This window comes from Lissotriton vulgaris, chromosome 10 (assembly GCF_964263255.1).
Source record: "Lissotriton vulgaris chromosome 10, aLisVul1.2, whole genome shotgun sequence".
NCBI lineage: Eukaryota > Metazoa > Chordata > Amphibia > Caudata > Salamandridae > Lissotriton > Lissotriton vulgaris.
Window position 1 is genome coordinate 1122133670 of NC_141698.1, and position 20408 is coordinate 1122154077.

Genomic DNA, 20408 nt, shown 5'->3' on the forward strand with positions numbered 1-20408 from the left:
AAGGGTCATTGATCGTGGTGGGTCAGTAATCCAGGGGAGGAAAGGAGAGCATGGGGATGAGGCAACGTCTCCTAAAATGCGGGAGGTGGCAAGGTAGGGGCATCGGCGCGTAAATGGTGCCAGGGGGATAGCTTCTAAAATGGAGAGAGATGCACAGTGTGAAGGAGTGCACCAATTCTTTATTCCCATTGAGAGGGGCCTCATGATTGCCAAGGGGGGCGGGTATGGGAGCAGGAATAGCTGAGGTCGATTGATACATGTAGCGCAGTAGTCGACACCTCTTCTTGTAAAGTTTAAATCCTCACTTTAATCAAATAAAAAAAACATCCTTTACAAAATGATGATCCCCCCACCCCGCTCCATGAGGCCTTTGTTCACAACAACAGCTGTGAAAGGAATGCATTGAATTGTGCTGGTTAATGCACTGTCATGCAACAACAAGTAAACATTTTAAAATATTTAAGTATTTCAAGACATTCTCTGTGGACGTAAGCACACTAGTTTATGCTTTAAGGAAATCCATTCAAGAATGGACTCCACAGATGCATGCACACCCATGTTGGTGTTTTTTAATAGATTTCCTTAAACCGTAAAAACATCCATCCAAACGTAGACAGCAAACAGACTTTTGGGGCGCTGGGGTGGGCAGGGAAAAGCATTGCCATTTCCAACTGGTTTCACAGGCGATGCCTACTTGTTTTGTCAATGTGTGTTATTTACTTTCTTCATTATGTGACGTTGTGATTGATTCAATCAATTACAAGGATTAATTTTTGATGTTTATTTCATGTAAGTGTCTGTAGCAGGAAAATGAAGCAGATGGTACAGTTGGCAGATGTGTCAGTGGTCAGGAGCAGGTTTACCTAACGTCAATACTCGCAAACTAGCAAGGCTGTTAACTGTGCTATCTAGCCAGGCTTCTTATTGCATATTGGACGTTAACCCGGGCTTTATTGTCGTTACATACCTCCTCGACGTTTAGGTTTTAACCATATGGAAATTAATGTGCACTAGAAGGTAACGCCCACGACCAGCTTTGGGCATGGGCCAGTTGGACCCAGGCCCAGGGCGCCAAATATTCATAGGGCGCAACAGGGAGCTACTTGACTTAACCTCATTCAAATAGTTCGTCCATCCCACTTCATCAAACGGAATTGCCAAATATAACCCACGCACGCCGAATCAGTGATCATTCAAAAAGTGAAAAACAAAACTGATTAACGCCTAAACTTCCTGAAACAAGTTCATTAAAATGTAGGAAGTGCATAGCTGCCAAGGTTTCAGATTGCTAGGTGTGACATTTTCATAATTTTAGAGTAATTATGAGTGACATTTAACCGACTATGAGTGACACTTTTCTCACGAGCAAAATCAAACAAAGAAGATGAGGGAAACAAATAACTGAAATTACACCCATTTGAGCAACGTGACTGCACAAGCAAAAGCAACATTTTCATAGCATAGCAAGTCAGTGCAACAGTAGATCTTGACTTGCATTCATCCTCACGGTGCAACGGAGGTCTGACCTGTGTCACCTTAGCACAGTAAGTAACTACATGTGTTATAATCTGACACACTGTACCAGCACCCACTGACTGCCTCGCGCTGTGCCAAAAAGGAATTTGGTAATTAACAAACACACTTAGATGGCAAGTGCATCGAGCCCGAATAAACCGAAGCACTATATTTAGGCCTTAACAAGAAATATTTGAATATTTCCTGCCACGTAACACCGTGCAACCAGCACTGTACGACTCACTTTCCTTAACTAGGTAATGTATTCCTGGAGCTGTGTGTAGTGTTGACAGATCCGGATACACTGGTCCAACTGAACCCAGAGACAGTGCAGATTTGTCAAAGAAAAGTCCAGGGCAGGCACTTGTGTGAGAGGGAGGGCGGAGAAGGCGGCCTGGCAGGATGCGACTGCAGCATAAGGGAGTCTGGAGGGCACACATGCACTTTCTAAATACTTTTAATTTGAAGTCAACCGGCTAAACTCCAGAGTCAAAGAGGTTGCTGTGGAACTGTATGCTAGGGTGAATGAACGTTCTTTCCGAGCTTTGCCCCCCTATCCCGCATCAACTTTAACTGATGGATCCTATTCCAACAAGAAAAAAATATATAAGATTTACAGAAACAGAACCCTTCAGGGAGAGCAGTGCAACAGCGGGTTCTGCTTAAAAAATCTTGCAAAACGAAGGTAGAGAAGACATTTGCAAGCCTCGAAAATAATTTAACCTGCGTTCCGCTACTTTTCTATAAAGCTTAAAGTTACACAGGCATTGGAGTGTTAGGCACATACACTGCAGGCACTTACTTCTTGGGAGCGCAGCGGGAACACGCCTTCTGGTAGCCAATGCCCACAACTCGGACTCTCCAGGGTGGCCCCGCCCACGGCAACACCGTTGCTGCAATGCATGATTTAAACTACGGGCTGCTGATGTGCTCTGGACAGGCTGGCGCAGCTGCTAAAAATGCCAGGAATGCCCAATAGGGCAGATCAACGGTCTTCCTCCCTGGCTTCTTACACCACGGCTGCCGCAAACTGAATGATCAGTCGGACAGCGTGTGGTGAAGAAGGCCCGTCTTAAATCCTTCTTCCATTGCTCGACCCGACTCGTGCTGCTCATTGTCTTCTGCATAACTTGCAGACTTTAACACAAATGGCGTTCTTGTCATCATATGTTTCTACCTCAAACGGAACAAAAGTTACAAATAACTACAAAGAGGCCGTTCGGCTTATGTTACAAAACGGACGGCGGGAGAGGACACGGACGGCGGGAGGGGGGCGGGAGGAGACACGGACGGCGGGAGGGGGGCGGGAGAAGACACGGACGGCGGGAGGGGGGCGGGAGAAGACACGGACGGCGGGAGGGGGGCGGGAGAAGACACGGACGGCGGGAGGGGGGCGGGAGAAGACACGGACGGCAAAGCACTCACGCAAGCAGGAAGGCGGGTGCCGGCTCAATGCCGGAACAGATTCGGGGGCGTTCCCGGCTTTTGGCTGACGTCGCGTGACGTAGCCAAAAGCCAAAAATTCTCGGGAACGCCCCCGAATCTGGTCCGAGATTGACGGGCCCAGCCTTCTCCCAATGGCTAGCCTCCATTTATGGAGCTAGCCAATGGGAGGAGGGGGCTGTTACCCGACTCCAAACACAGCTCATAAGATTTTTTCCTAGCGCATGCGTACTACGTACGCATGCATCGCTAGTCAAAACCTAAAAACGATTTACCTTGCACTCGCCGCCACCCTCCCCTACCTACGCCACTGCCTGGGTGCTTCAGCATGGTGGCCCTACACACGCAACACTGGAGCAGTTTCCACACAGGCTGCCCTGTACTCACACACTATTCAGTAAGAATTAAACAAGGACCCCCTGGGTAGTAAGGTACGCAGACTCCTAGGGCAGGGTAAGAACCAATATGAGAAAAATAACCTAGGCCGTCAGCAAGAGTTAGTGAACAATTTGTCTAGACTATACAGAGAAAGGAACAATGACATATGATTCTATATTAAAAATATATTTAATTTGCAGAGATAAAAATCATATAGTAACTCCAACACGTTGAAGCTATATGATACAATGAAAACGACATAACACATAATAATCACCATAAATACACAAAATATTTAAATCATAATCAGTACAGTTAAAAATAGTTCATACACAAAATATAAAAAGGTGACAACAGAACTCGATTTTTATCTATGCAAATTAAATATATTTTTAATATAGAATCATATGTCATTGTTCTTTTCTCTGTATAGTCTAGACAAATTGTTCACTAACTCTTGCTGACGGCCTAGGTTATTTTTCTCATATTGGCTCACACACTATTCATCCATACACTAGCATCTAGTGCTTATGTATCCTATCTTTCATTCTTTGTCACTTATACTCCTCCGGAGATGCAGCAACAAAACACAGCAAGAGTACATCCCTGTCTCTCGTAAATGACATCAAAACCCTCCCCAATGCAGCCCACGTGACAGGCGCACACAAATCATCCATGGCATTCCCGCCGAGTAGCATGCTACCCCTCTGCATATGTGTTTCATCGCCTTGTCAGTGGTATGAAGTGCAAGTTAAAGCCAACGACCATACAAAACTGTACAGTAGGTATTTGATGCTGGGCCTGGTAAAAGGCTTGGCCTTGAACTGAGTGCCTAGAAGGAATGGCTCCAGGTGAAAGGCACTGTGGGTGGGAACTGAGATCATGGTTGAGGTACCACTAAAACTACAAGAATTAACTTTTAAAACTTAATAGAGTGGTGTGATTGGTGTCCATTAAAACTTTCTCACGTTCTATAAACGTTCCCTTACAAAAACAGCAGTTGAATGATGGATGTTATGCTACTGATCCATAACCTTGTAAATGAAGCATTTCCTTAGTTGTTATCTTCTCAAACATAATGACCCCAATGACTTGTGATCTTAAACATTATATTTTGTTGTCATTACATTCATATAGCACTTACTACCCCGGACGATGCCTTTCATATCGATGTAATATCTTCCATGTAATCTCTGTGAGGACATCTGCTGGGGGTCACTGGAACTGCAGGATTTGAAGGTTGTAAGGTCACTGTGAGGACATCTGCTGGGGGTCACTGGAACTGCAGGATTTGATGGTTGTAGGTTCACTGTGAGGACATCTGCTGGGGGTCACTGGAACTGCAGGATTTGAAGGTTGTAAGGTCACTGTGAGGACATCTGCTGGGGGTCACTGGAACTGCAGGATTTGATGGTTGTAGGATCACTGTGAGGACATCTGCTGGGGGTCAGTGGAACTGCAGGATTTGAAGGTTGTAGAATCACTGTGAGGACATCTGTTGGGGGTCACTGGAACTGCAGGATTTGAAGGTTGTAGGATCACTGTGAGGACATCTGCTGGGGGTCACTGGAACTGCAGGATTTGATGGTTGTAAGGTCACTGTGAGGACATCTGCTGGGGGTCACTGGAACTGCAGGATTTGATGGTTGTAGGATCTCAGTGAGGACATCTGTTGGGGGTCACAGGAACTGCAGGATTTGATGGTTGTAGGATCTCAGTGAGGACATCTGTTGGGGGTCAGTGGAACTGCAGGATTTGAAGGTTGTAGGATCACTGTGAGGACATCTGTTGGGGGTCACTGGAACTGCAGGATTTGATGGTTGTAGGATCTCAGTGAGGACATCTGTTGGGGGTCACTGGAACTGCAGGATTTGATGGTTGTAGGATCACTGTGAGGACATCTGCTGGGGTTCACTGGAACTGCAGGATTTGATGGTTGTAGGATCACTGTGAGGACATCTGCTGGGGTTCACTGGAACTGCAGGAGTTAATGATTTTAGCATCTCAGTAAGGACATCTGTTGGGGGTCACTGGAACTGCAGGATTTGAAGGTTGTAGGATTACTGTGAGGACATCTGCTGGGGGTCACTGGAACTGCAGGAGTTCATGATTTTAGCATCTCAGTGAGGACATCTGTTGTGGGTCAGTGGAAGTGCAGGATTTAGTTTTGCATAATCTCTGTGAGGACGTCTAGATGACTGGGTTCTGCCATTTCCATCCTCCAGGGAGGAGCCCGGCCAAGTCTTGACCTGATGTGAGTTATATGACCATGGTCACAGTTTGAACTGTCCTAGGTGCTGGCAGGGAGCTTCCAGATAGCCCGAAGTGCCAATTTCATCTCAACAATTTTTTTGGCTGTGAATCTGAAGTTATGTCCTGATGAGCGTGTAAGCCGTATGCAGTGTCCTGCAGGCCCGCAAGAAGCGTTCCTCTTTATTAATACAGCAGGGTTATCACTGTCTTCACATAAGTTTAACAGCATTCAAGCTTTGTTATTTGTGGTGGTCTTTGAAGGCAGCAAGGGGGGTGCAAACTGTAGGCGACAGCACCGGTTTGTGGCATGTTAAAATGTAGAGAAAGTGGATGCTATTAAATTGCAACTTTTGAATTGTATAGAACATCTATGAGAACATCTGGAGGTTATCACTGAAACTGCAGTTTTTCAGCTCCCAGATGATGTCTTTGATGGTCATATATGAAGCCACTAGGGATGTAATGGATGACGTAATTTGTGATGTTTTGTCTGTCATTGGCAGTTCAGGGGTGGCGGCTGCGTAACTAACAGAAACTGGCAAATTGCATTGGAGCCGATTCACAGAATTAACTTAAGACAAAATCCTAAAATTACTACTTTGGTATTCACAGAAGGCATTTAGTAGTAGTAAAGTTAGGATTTTGTCTTAAGTTTGCCTTAAGACAAACTTCAGACAGACTTAAGAAAGACTTAAGACAGACTTAAGACAAGCTTAAGACAGACTTAAGACAGACTTAAGACAAACCTAAGACAGACTTAAGACAGACTTAAGACAAACTTAAGACAAAATCCTAACTTAAGTCTGTCTTAGGTCTGTCTTAAGTGTGTCTTAAGTTTGTCTTAAGTCTGTCTTAAGTGTGTCTTAAGTTTTTCTTAAGTCTGTCTTAAGTCTGTCTTAAGTTTGTCTTAAGTCAAACTTAAGGCAAAATCCTAACTTTACTACTACTAAATGCCTTCTGTGAATACTAAAAGTAGTAAGTTTAGGATTTTGTCTTATGTTAGTTCTGTGCTTTAAATTTTTTGTTTGTTTCTTTTTGCAGATTTATATAGTGCAAACTCGACCCGAAGGTACTGAAGTGCTTTAAATAAGCACCAGTTAATTTACACAAGGACACGTTCATTTTTTATTTTTGGTAGGCACCGGGAGATTAAGTGATTTGCCCAGAATCACAGGATGTGGAGCCGACCCCAAGGCTCCAACCTAGGTTTCCCAGCTCCAAGGTTGGCAGTCAAGCCGTGAGACAACATCTTATGCTTTGAGTCATGAACATGCAGCCTCTAAAACGTAGTTTTTTTCAGAGGACAGATATCTGAGAGATACTCGGTGCATGTAACCTGGGTTCAAGCCGCTCTAGGCAGTGTCTAACTGTCTTCTACCATTTGTTTTCGTTGGTCAGCTTCCAGGAGCGGCCCATGGGGGGAGTTCCGTGGGGTGGAAAGGCGGGCAGGGGAGGGGCAGGGTGGGGGGTAGTAAACACCGGTATATGGATGATTGGAGGTAAGTAAACAATTAAATAAATAAAATGAATTTTGTAGCGCGCTGCATCGCATTGCGATGCAGCGCGCGAAGTTCGAATAGGACACTTTACTCCACACGCTTTTACTCCGTGTGCCATTACCCCACAGTTTTTACACCACAAAATCTTTAACAATGCAGGGCTTTACAACATTATCCATTACAAAGTATTCCCCATTACAACGCAATTCACTATTCTATCTCCATGGGGCGTTAATTTGGGGAATGCGTTATATAGTTTGCGGTGTAAAGCCCTGCTTTGTAAACGATTTTGTGGAGTAACGCATACGGGGTAAAGGATGTTTCCCCCTTCCTTTAGCTGGGTCAGTCGTGATGAACATTACCTGAGCACCGGACTCCCTGGGCGATCAGCCCCCACATGAAGTTGGCACAATACTCGCACCAGTGCGGCCCCCGGAACGTGTGCACCTGGAGGAGGGAGAAAGAGAGGCAGTCAGAAGGGAGGGCAAAAGCAGGACAAAGGCATCTTAGGGATGGTGGCTATGTGTGTGGGGGTGGGAGTTAAAATGCCACACAGAGTGGGGAGGGCAGACAGGCACATACCCAAGGGGTTCCTGCCCTTGTTAAGCCAGGAGGATTTCTGAGCTGCCCCTCGCCCGTCACTTTGAATTTGTAGCCCACCAAACCCCCACCTGCACCGGCCACTCTAGTGTAGCCAGCTCTCTTATGCATTTATTTTACATATAGCTCTTGGTAACGCTCTAAACAGACTGACTCCCTAATTTGCTTCAATGGCTCCTGAATCCCGTGCAGGCCACGGCCCACTCTTTCTGGTCCCTGGGTATTTCTTACACCAGTGGTTCTCAACCTTTTGACTTCTGTGGACCCTCACTTAAATATTACCGGAACCCAGGGACCCCTGCGGAATCACAATTGGAATCTGAGAACCCCCACGGAGTCATTATTGGAATCTGAGAACCCCCACTGAGTCGTTATTGGAATCTGAGAACCCCCACAGAGTCATTATTGGAATCTGAGAACCCCCACTGAGTCGTTATTGGAATCTGAGAACCCCCACAGAGTCATTATTGGAATCTGAGAACCCCCACTGAGTCGTTATTGGAATCTGAGAATCCCCACGGAGTCATTATTGGAATCTGAGAACCCCCACAGCCCTCTGTCTCGTCTACCTGCCGGCTCTTCTCGGGATTTGGGAAAACAACCCAACAGTGAAAGCGAAACCAATGCGGTGCTCATGAAACGGGCGCCGCGCTGATAAATCATAATAGTAACCCAACAGTGAAAGCGAAACCAATGCGGAGCTCTTGAAATCGGCGCCGCGCTGATATATCGTAATAGTAACCCAACAGTGAAAGCAAAACCAATGAGGCGCTCCTGAAATGGACGCCGCGCTGATAAATCTTATTAGTCCATAAATAATGTATGCCCACAATTGTTAAATAATGCCAAAGCGATCCATTGCTAAACGTGTAGATTTAGAGAAGTTCACAATTGATACCCATCAACTCTAAACAAACAAGCTGTTGCCATTGTGAAAACAAGCTGTCGCCATTGCGGAAAGCCTTTTGTCTTGATGGAATAAATGTGCCTACATTGACTAAAGAAGGAGAGAGTGTCACACCATCGGTAAAAGATCCAATCCCGCTGGCTGGCCGTGGCCTAAAAAGGACAGGGTGGCAAACAGGAAGGGCTACAAACCATCTGGGACAATCAGCAAAGTAGGATCAGAATAATAATGTGATGACAAACTACGCTTGCCAATCGAATTTGCAGGTGGAGCTGAGACACGGCTTCGGAATCCGTATCGATTTGAAGAAGCTCTTGGATGCCGAGAGCAGCGCATGCGCGCTGCTTTCGCCAGCCGAGTCCTAAAAATGAGGGGTCTCTCAAAGGGGCGTGGCCAATGCATTTAAGGGCGTGGCTTAAAAACACCTAAGCTAAAAATCTGTGTTTAGCATAATGTGCCACCCGACTTGTATCTTTCTGCTTCTGTCATTGCATCCAGATATATGACACAACAAGTAACATTGAAACGCTCACTCTCGAGAGTGGCCCCGCGCAACAAGTTCTGCGTCTTTTAAAGTGCTAAATAAATGAATACCATTCCATGGTGCAACAGGAGATTGTACCCGAGATTCAGCTTGGAGATGCATCACGAAAAGGTGCTTTGTGATGTTATATTATTTACGTATCTGCTTGTTTTTTTAAATCATCATCAACACAATGCATTCTGTCTTACCGTTAACAAACTGGATGTTATCATTTTTATATATCTTCTTTGGTGTCAATCCTATTCTTCCATATTGATGGCCTCAAATATTCACATATAATTCGCTATCTGTTGTTAGTCATTTTTAAGTCTCGTCTAAGGCATTGTGTTAGCAATGCTTTGGCTGAGATATTAAGTAGGGGCTCTCAGAAATGCCTCCAAAGGCGGATTGCCTACAGTGCATGTGTGAGGGCTCATGCACATCGCACACCATTTGACAGCCTGTGAGCCTCTCTCCGCACTCATGCTGGTTTGCTTGCAGACTTGAAACACTTCAAAGGAATCCGCTCGTGCGCTGCTACTAACATAAATTAACAAGTCGTTGTCACAAAGCTTCACAAGAAAAGACCAGCGACGCCATTTGGACAGCAGGCAGCCACAACACATCTTCCCCACTACTCTTTTCCTACCATTTTTTTGTTGCTTTCCAGCTGCTTGACTGGTTTCCAAGAAAATCAAGATTCCCAAGTGAACTGCAGTCTTATTTATTATTTAAAAAAAAGATAGATATAAACATATCTTGGAAATCGCAATGGGAATAATTTGAGTTTTAGTAACCTTTGAGCTCGTAATACCAAATGATAATTTTACTCTCAATAGTGCTAGAAGTAACACATCCTTTCTTCTCTCATTTGGTTACGCTTCCTGTCCTGTTCTGTTTCATTGTTGCCTTCTCCCCTAACTCTGTCCTCTTTGTTCTCCCGGGTTTTCTATTGAATCTCCTCCACCCATCCTATCTCTTTCTCTTATTCTTCCCCTCTACGTATTCAGATTACTTCTCTCCTTCTTTTCCCCCTCCTTATTCTGTTCTCTATCTGTATCTCAATCCATTCTCCCTTCTTTGCCCTCTCTTCACTTTCACCCCGTCCATTTTTTCCTGCCTCTTCATTCTGCCCCAAAGCCCCTATTCTGTACACTTTTCTCCTACAAATACATCCCGGAACTAGGTGCAACCAAACACCAACAAAACCTAACACACAAGGGCATGTCAAGGACTGCCTCGGGGAAGTTTCACCTGATGTTTATGTCTGAGAGCATGTACATATTGTTTCTGTGTGTCTGCGAGCCTTCACCAGTGTATGTGTATTTGAATGTGTGTATGCGTGACACTACTTTAGTCCACACACACTGCACCCTCACACTACTTTAGGCCACCCACACTGCACCCTCACACTACATTAGGCCACACACACTGCGCCCTCACACTACTCTAGGCCACACACACTGCGTCCTCACACTACTTTAGGCCACACACACTGCACCCTCACACTACTTTAGGCCACACACACTGCACCCTCACACTCTGCACCCTCACACTCTGCACCCTCACATCCAGCACCCTCACACTCTGCACCCTCACACTCTGCACCCTCACACTCTGCACCATCACGGACTCTGCACCCTCACACACTGCACCCTCAAACACTCTGCACCTTTACACACTCTGCAACTCTACACACTCTGCAATCTCACACACTCTGCATGCTCACACACTCTGCACCCTCACACACTGCACCCTCACACACTCTGCACCCTCACACACAATTACACTCTACTGAAAACAACATACACTCCACACAATACCACTCAGTGCCACATAATGATATGTAACATAATTACCCAGCGCTCAACGCAACATACACTCCAAATACCACTCAGTGCCACATAATTACACACCACATAATAACACTCTACTGATTGTAACACACACTCCACACAATACCACTCAGTCCCACTTAATTATATGCTACATAATTACAATGCAACATACACTCCAAGCACTACCACTCAGTGCCACATAATTACACGCCAAACAATTACACTGCACTTCCCGGCGGTCTATCGAGCAGCATCCGAGCACATGAGGCTCGACTTTCAAACAGGAAGTGATTTTTCACTCTACATACCGAGATGATGGACAATGTAATCCCAGCGAACCGCGGATTTTAATTGCTTTGGCGAATTTTGGGCCACGTTTAGAACCTATTGATTCTTCGTACTTTCCTGAGTAGCCAGGCTTGGCACCAGGATTAGGTTGCCAATTCTGTCCTGATGAAAACTCTCAGCTGAGGTCCAAATCACCCTCATTGCGTTAGCCGAGTCGAAACGTCGACGCTCTCCAACATCCAAGTCCTGTTCCTGGTTCCCTCTTGACATATCTCGAAAGTGCATTCATGTAGACTTATAAATGACAGAACCAAGTATATACCATGTTTTGTGTAATGGACAGGTCTACCTAAAACTGGTCTGTTTACCAGTATTTACTGAACAAATCAAATTGTTTTTCCCTCACTTCTATGATTTTCACTATCACTACCCATCACCACCACTATCCCAACTCTCCCTCCATTTCCTGTGGCAACCTGTTGTTAGTCAATCTAATTGAAATTGTGTTTCATCGGAAGAATAAATGGTATTCAAATGACAACAGGTATCTGTGGCGCTTGTTTCTTCTTGTGTGGTATTTTCGAAATTTATTTTTTCGTTGCAGCTAATGCGCTCACACTCAAGGTACTGACTGTGTACATGGATATTGTTGTTCTAGGTATTCCTGTCAGTGTTGTAGCTCTCTACACAACACACAGTAATTCAATTATAATTTATTGTATGCCAAATTGAGTCACTGACCAATTTTGTATTCCCGCATTGCACCCAGGTCCGTTGACTTGTTGGGTTACCCCATTTCTCATAATGACTGCACTCAATGCAACATACATTCCAAATACCACTCATTGCCACATAATTATATGCTACAAAATTACACTGCGCTCAACGCAACATACACTCCAAATACCACTCTGTGCCACATAATTACACACCACATAATTACACTGCACTCAATGCAACATACACTCCAAATACCACTCAGTGCCACATAGTTGCACGCCACATAATTACACTCTACTGAATGCAACACACACTCCACACAATACCACTCAGTGCCACATAATTACACGCCACATAATTACACTTTACTGAATATAACATACACTCTCACAATACCACTCATTTCCACATAATTATATGCTACATATTTACATTGCGCTCAACGCAACATACACTCCAAATACCACTCAGTGCCACATAATTACAAGCCACATTATTACACTGCACTCAATGCGACATACACTCCAAATACCACTCAGTGCCACATAGTTACATGCCACATAATTACAATGCCCTCAATGCAACATACACTCCAAATACCACTCAGTGCCACATAGTTGCACGCCACATAATTACAATGTACTCAATGCAACATACACTCCAAAAACCACTCAGTGCCACATAATTACACGCCACATAATTACACTCTACTGAATGCAACACACACTCCACACAATACCACTCAGTGCCACATAATTATATGCTACATAATTAAAATGCACTCAATGCAACATACACTCCAAACAATACCACTCAGTGCCACATAATTACATACCACACAATTACACTCTACTGAATACAACATACACTCCACTCAATAACACTCAGTGCCACATACTTATATGCTACATAATTACACTGCGCTCAATGCAACATACACTCCAAATACCACTCAGTGCCACATAATTACACACCACATAATTACACTGCCCTCAATGCAACATACACTCCAAATACCACTCAGTGCCACATAGTTACATGCCACATAATTACACTCTATCTATCTATTGCATCACTACAGCATCACTCAGCACCACCACAGCATCACTCAGGGGCACCACAACATCACTATGCGCTACCACAACATCACTGAATGCCACAGTATCACTCGTCGCCACCAAAACATCACTCAGTCCTACCACAGCATCAATCTGTGCAACCATTCAACAACAGCTGGTTCAAATATGTTCTCTCAATGTTTCAAGCTTTATTACAAATGTCACAAAAAGATGTTAATATTTCACTTCTGTTCTTGGATGTTCGTCACAATAAAATACACTGAACATAATCTTCACAAAAGTTATTTACAACATTTTAAGCTATTGCCATTATAAATTACAATAACTTTTATTTAAGTATTAATTATTTTTTTTTTAAAGTAATTGTTATTTGTAATATCAATACATCTAAGTCACGTAAATACAACACATATTGCATTACAAATGCTATAGGTGTCACATTTGCGAAAGTTAAAAGTATTGTCTTTGTAAATGACAAAGCTATTAATTTTGCTATTTTCAAAACCAACACATAAATAATAAATTTGTCATTTACAATACCAATAGCTCACACTTTCCTAATGCGAGACCTATTGCATTGCAAATGCTTGTTGTTATAGCACCCATGATGCAAGCGTGTATACATTTAGCCAAACGAGGCACAACAGAGTTATGAGGTGGAGTGAAGTCCCTCACTGAGTGATGCTGTGCATCCCTCTCACCCCCGTCGTCGGGTGCAGGTCAGCAGAGACTGACATAATACTAACTGGACTGGAGCAACATGTCAGTAGTGTCAGGGTAGAGGAACGTCAGCACAGACCCAGGCTGGCACGAGGGGGGCCCCGGCAGCCAGGCCTCAGTATTGGTGGGGCGCCTCCACCCATCGCCCGCTCTGTGGGGCACAGACCCAGGCTGGCATGAGGGGGGCACCCCTCAGCCAGGCCTCAGTATTGGGGGGCGCCTCCACCCATCGCCCGCTCTGTGGGGCACAGACCAAGGCTGGCACGAGGGGGGCCCTGGCAGCCAGGCATCAGTATTGGCGGGGAGCCTCCACCCATCGCCCGCTCTGTGGGGCACAGACCGAGGCTGGCACGAGGAGGGCACGCGGCAGCCAGGCCTCAGTATTGGCGGGGAGCCTCCACCCATCGCCCGCTCTGTGGGGCACAGACCCAGGCTGGCACGAGGAGGGCACGCGGCAGCCAGGCCTCAGTATTGGCGGGAGCCTCCACCCATCACCCGCTCTGTGGGGCACAGACCCAGGCTGGCACGAGGAGGGCACGCGGCAGCCAGGCCTCAGTATTGGCGGGGAGCCTCCACCCATCACCCGCTCTGTGGGGCACAGACCCAGGCTGGCACGAGGGGGGCCCGGCAGCCAGGCCTCAGTATTGGCGGGGAGCCTCCACCCATCACCCGCTCTGTGGAGCACAGACCCAGGCTGGCACGAGGAGGGCACCCCACAGCCAGGCCTCAGTATTGGCGGGGCGCCTCCACTTATCGCCCGCTCTGTGGGGCACAGACCGAGGCTGGCACGAGGAGGGCACGCGGCAGCCAGGCCTCAGTATTGGCGGGGAGACTCCACGCATCACCCGCTCTGTGGAGCACAGACCAAGGCTGGCACGAGGAGGGCCCTGGCAGCCAGGCCTCAGTATTGGGGGGCGCCTCCACCCATCGCCTGCTCTGTGGGGCACAGACCCAGGCTGGCATGAGGAGGGCACGCGGCAACCAGGCCTCAGTATTGGCGGGGAGCCTCCACCCATCACCTGCTCTCTGGGGCACAGACCCAGGCTGGCATGAGGAGGGCACGCGGCAACCAGGCCTCAGTATTGGCGGGGAGCCTCCACCCATCACCTGCTCTGTGGGGCACAGACCCAGGCTGACACGAGGAGGGCACCCCTCAGCCAGGCCTCAGTATTGGGGGGCGCCTCCACCCATCACCTGCTCTTTGGGGCACAGACCCAGGCTGGCACGAGGAGGGCACGAGGCAGCCATACCCGGCTCTTCTTTGCGCAGGACTGAGGTCCTCTAGAACTTCTACTGGGTGTAATAGGACTCGTGCAAAGGGTGTGCTCCCCTCCAGAAACTGACCCTTTGACCCCAGCATACAGGGCCGATATGGTATGCTTGTGGGGAATTCTTGCTGCCCTGTGCTGCTCCACACCCCTTTGGTGCCCAGCCTGGCCCCCACTGCTGCCTCGCACGAGCCCTGGCCCTGGGCTTCACGGCCCGGCCTTTTTAATTTTTTTATTTAGTGCATTATTATAAAGCGCGGACATTACCCGAAAGTGTCAGAAAGCTGTACAATAGAGCCAGTTACGTGACAAGAGAAAAGTGATGCAAAATAGAACATTACAAAGACTAAAAATGAAGGGTACATGAACACAAAACCCAACACAGCAGGCAGGGTTGAGGAATGTACAGGAAAAAGTACAAATTTACAATGAAGAGCGAACTTCCAAGAGGGGTCGGAGTATGAAAGTATTAGTTCTGAAAGTGTCTTTGGAAGAGAGGAGATTTGAGATCAGCAAACACAGCCGGTTTCACTGCCCTTTTCAGGCCGAAACCCGGAGCGGAGACTCGTGCTGTCCCCTGGGGCGGTTCACTCTCACTGGAAACTCTTCACAACCTGTTCCGTCTCTTCTGTCTCTGTGTACACACAGCCCTTCCGGCGACGCCGCGAGCTACAGGCGTGACAGACAGAGCACTCACTGCACCCTCAGCACTCACCGCACTCTCAGCACTCACTGTAGGGTGACCAACTGTCATGCGTGCAAATTCAGGACGGTGAGTGTAAAAATTCAGGACAAAGGGTAAAAATTCAGGACAAAAATTCAGGACAGGAGGTCAAAATTCAGGAAAAATCTTTGGGACAAAAAGTAAGTTTTACAGACACATCAGAGGAGGTCGCGCAATAGAATATAATTAAGTCCATCCATATCCAAACACATTCAATCATTTGTAAACCTATCCATCATGTATTCTTCTATCCATCATTTCACTCATCCATCCCTCCATCCACCCTTTCACTCATCCATCCATTATCCATGTATCAATCCTATCACCCTATTCATCAGTACAACCATCCATCCACTCTTCCACCCATCCATTCACTCTTCCACCCATCCATTCACTCATCCATCCAGCCTTTCATCCTTTCAACCATCGAGCCATCCTTTCACTCACTCATCCATCTACCCAGTCACTCATCCTTCCACCCTTTCAGTCATCAATCCATCCTCCCTTTCTCTCTCCATTGGCTCTTTCACTTAGCCATCCTTCCTTCCACCCACCCATCTACTCATCCACTTATGAATCCATCCATTGACCCTATCATTCATCCATCCACCCTTTTACTCCTTCACTCATCTTTCCATCCATTTGTACATCTACTCTCCCTTTCACTCCCTCATCCATCCTTACATCCACCCGCTCACTCACCTGTCCAGCCATTCACCCTTGTACTTATCAAGTTATCAATCCAGCCATCATTTCACTCCTCCATCCACCCATTAACTCACCCATCACCCACCCGTTCACTCATCCATCCATCCTTTCACTCATCCATCCATCCTTTCACTCATCCATCTACCCTTTTACCCATCGATCTACCCTTCCAACCATACTTACATCTTTTTACTGCTTCTCTCATCCATCCTTCCACTCACTCATCCATCCATCCTTTCTCTCATTATCCATCCATTCACCCTTTCGTTCATCCATTCACCCTTTCACTAATTTATCCAGCCATCCACCCATCCCTCCATTTACTCACCAGCCCACCTTTTCATATTAATTATGAGCTGAACCTTTGACTGCAGAAATGCAGACAGAAGAGGAACATCAAGAATTTCACCCATGCTGTAGTTCTAAAGCAATGGGTGGGGGTAGGGTTCCCTATGCCCCTGCACATAGGAAATCTGAAAACATGAAATTCATGGGTCATGCATGATGCACAGTGCCAGGACCTGAGGTGACTGTGACATGGTGTTGTTTCCAGGGCTTTAAGTGGGGTGAAAATACCGGGGGTTTCTCCAAAGGGGCTGTTCGATGTGATTAAGGACGTGGCCTAAAACACGTAAGCTAAAAATCTGTGCTTAGTATAGTGTACCGCCTGACTGGTATGTCGCCTCTTCTGTCATTGTATCCAGATATATAACAACAAGTAATGTTACACCTGCAACATCCCAGAACGATTGGCTTTGGACTATTGCAACGGCCTGCTCTTGTCCGCCAACGAGGGAGTCACTAAAAGACTCCAGGTGGTTCAGAATACGGCTGCCCGTTTAGTTCTAAATGCCCCTCCTCGCACGCCCTCCAAACCTCTGTTAGCGAAGCTACATTGGTTATCTATCAAACAAAGGGCTAAGTTCAAAGTATGCTGTATCATACATAAAAGTATCAATGGGATGGGCCCTGCATATCTGGCCGCCTAATTCATCCCCTACATACCCTCTCGTACTCTCAGGTCTAGTGAACAAGGCCTTCTGTGTGTACCTAGAGCGAGGAAGGCCCGACTTGGAGCTAAAGCACTTTCTGTAGCAGGACCCTCCCTTTGGAACAGTCTCCCTACATCTCTTAGGCTATGTGCTGAACACCTTCCCTTCAGAAAAATGTTGAAGACATTCTTATTCCAACATTAGGCTGGAATGACTGCTTTACCGTTCTTCCCCGAAATCTTTGTGGTAGGAGCCAAAGGCGCGGAGATACTCCTCCGGGAGTCGAAGCCAGTGCGTTACAAGCCCATAAATAAATAAATACATTTGTCACTGGTTGTTAGTTGCATAAAATAAAAAAGTAGCAATCTGGCTTCCTTGAAGATAATATTGAAAATGCATTAGTTCTAAAATGACGAGACTGTGAAAGAACTCCAGCCCCTTCTTTTTACCTTCTTTCACCTGCTCCTTTTGTTGATCTGGGTTCTCAAGTAGCAACATTGGCGTTTTTTGCACATTTCTTTTGTCTGACAGAGTGTCCTGCCCTAGACAGAGCCTGGGGGAGGCCACCACATACTTTACCAGCCCAGACTGGACCATTGTCATTCTGTATGCGACAATCAGCTAGCAGACAGAATGACAACGGGCGGGTGGGGCTGCTCCTGTGCTCCAAGGAGGAGTGCGAGGCGCCCCATCAGGGAGTTGAGGCTCCATGCAGGGAACAGTGCTGGTCTCTGCAATGCAAGGGATCCTCACAGACAACAGACGTGAGGTCCAAATCACGGACGGACCATGACATTTATGGATCGTTAGTCACCCTACATCATGCATAATCACATAAAGATTCACCCTCACATACACACACACAGACCATCATGCACACATGCCACGTCATATGCACAGAGTAGGAACTCACATATATCCAATGACATCACAAGTTGCTAAAATAACACAAACACGCATACCTTTCGCCGTCGCAAACCATGAATTAAAATCATATATGCTAAAACTTGTGAAAATGGGCAAATATTTGGAAAACCTTTGTTATTGAAAAGAAAATAAGACACTGTCCCCGCTCTGGGTGTGTGTACGGATGTACGTTGTTACAACGCATGCTTTTAGCACGCATGCTGTAACAACGCGGTTTTTATAATGCATTCTTTTAAAACGCATAATACAAAGGGGTGTTGGATAGTGAATATTTTAATTTACTATTCTAACACCAGTCCCCGTTGACACTAGGGAAGGTGTTGGATAGAAAATTAAAAGTATTCCTTATCCTTGAGCGCCCCCCAGAGTTATGCGTTGTAATAGAATGCAATTTAAAAACCGCGTTGTAATAGCACTGCGTGCTAAAAGTTGAGTCGTAAACGACGTCCCCGTGGTGTACACTTCGGCAAAAGTCCCTAAAAAAATTCAAGCAAAAGACTTTGGAAAATGGAGCGCTTTTTGCAGCATCGGGAAAGAACTATGGCGAATAATGAAAAACTGACCCAAGATTGTAAGTTTCTTAAATGTTCTTGAGAACACTCACCCACAGGCTCAACTACCTCAGTGGTGTTAGACCAGAGCCAGGTCTATCAAAGCTGTGTTTTGAGTAAATCTGTTGCAGGAGCTCAGCTTGTTATGAACGGAGAGGAATCCTGCCCCTTGTGCGAGAGATGAGACACCAGCATCATGCAGACACTCAGGAACACTTAAACCAGTTTGGGTGAACTGACCCCGGCATATGCATTTGTTGAATTCGCCACACTGTTCACAAATATAAGTATGTTATATCAATTTTAGATTTTTTTTTATTTGTATGTTTCTGGACCCTTCCAGGTTTTTTCAGTGAACCTACAGGTGTGACATTGAAGTATCTTCTGATCAATATCAGACGTCTTACATTAATACCTTTGGACGCCTTCATTGATCAATAGTTTCTGAACAAAATCAGAATGCCGTGAGCACCTATTACATTACACAAGGTCACATTAGTTTGCAGGGACCGGAGATTAAGGGATTTGCCAGAATAACACGATGTTTTAACCTGAATTTATGTTTTCTTTCATTGTGTGTTTGCTACTTTTTTGCGTTCGTAACTGCATATGAAATAAAGTCCTTACAGAATAGTTTGGTCTTCTCAGCCCCCTCTTTGACCCTGCCACCACTCCAAATGACCCCAGACCCCATAGCACTATTTGTATATTTTACACTTCTGTGTAAAGAAGGGCTGCTGCAGGCCCTTCAGTTCACAGCAGTGCGATCTGGGCCCCTGCAGTGAGAGTTAGAGAACTTGCAGGCTGCTGGCAGGGGGGGGGGGCAGCTTGCACCAACGCCCAGAATTACGGACAAAAGGCGTCCGTGAAAGACTTCCTGACGGACAACGGACAAGAGGCCCAAATAACTCACTGTCCTCTCAGCACTCTCAGCACTCACTGTCCTCTCAGCACTCACTGTTCTCTCAGCACTCACTGCACTCTCAGCACTAACTGCACTCTCAGCACTCACTGTCCTCTCATCACTCACTGCACTCTCAGCACTCACTGCATTCTCAGCACTCACTGCACTCTCAGCACTCACTGCACTCTCAGCACTCACTGTCCTCTCATCACTCACTGCACTCTCAGCACTCACTGCACTCTCAGCACTCACTGTCCTCTCAGCACTCACTGTCCTCTCAGCACTCACTGTTCTCTCAGCACTCACTGCACTCTCAGCACTAACTGCACTCTCAGCACTGACTGTCCTCTCAGCACTCACTGTCCTCTCATCACTCACTGCACTCTCAGCACTCACTGCACTCTCAGCACTCACTGTCCTCTCATCACTCACTGCACTCTCGGCATTCACTGCACTCTCAGCACTCACTGCACTCTCAGCACTCACTGCATTCTCAGCACTCACTGCACTCTCAGCACTCACTGCACTCTCAGCACTCACTGTCCTCCCATCACTCACTGCACTCTCAGCA

General features: G+C 46.3%; 1 protein-coding gene across 4 annotated transcripts in view; it reads right to left on the reverse strand.

Moving 5' to 3' along the window:
- CHN2 (chimerin 2) overlaps positions 1-20408 on the reverse strand; it is a 461718-nt gene that overhangs the window by 42319 nt on the left and 398991 nt on the right. For all 4 annotated transcript variants that reach the window (XM_086942204.1, XM_086942203.1, XM_086942205.1 and 1 more), the window contains one exon: positions 7451-7535. In XM_086942204.1, the coding sequence (XP_086798330.1) occupies positions 7451-7535 (85 nt within the window). The remainder of the gene's footprint in view (positions 1-7450; positions 7536-20408) is intronic.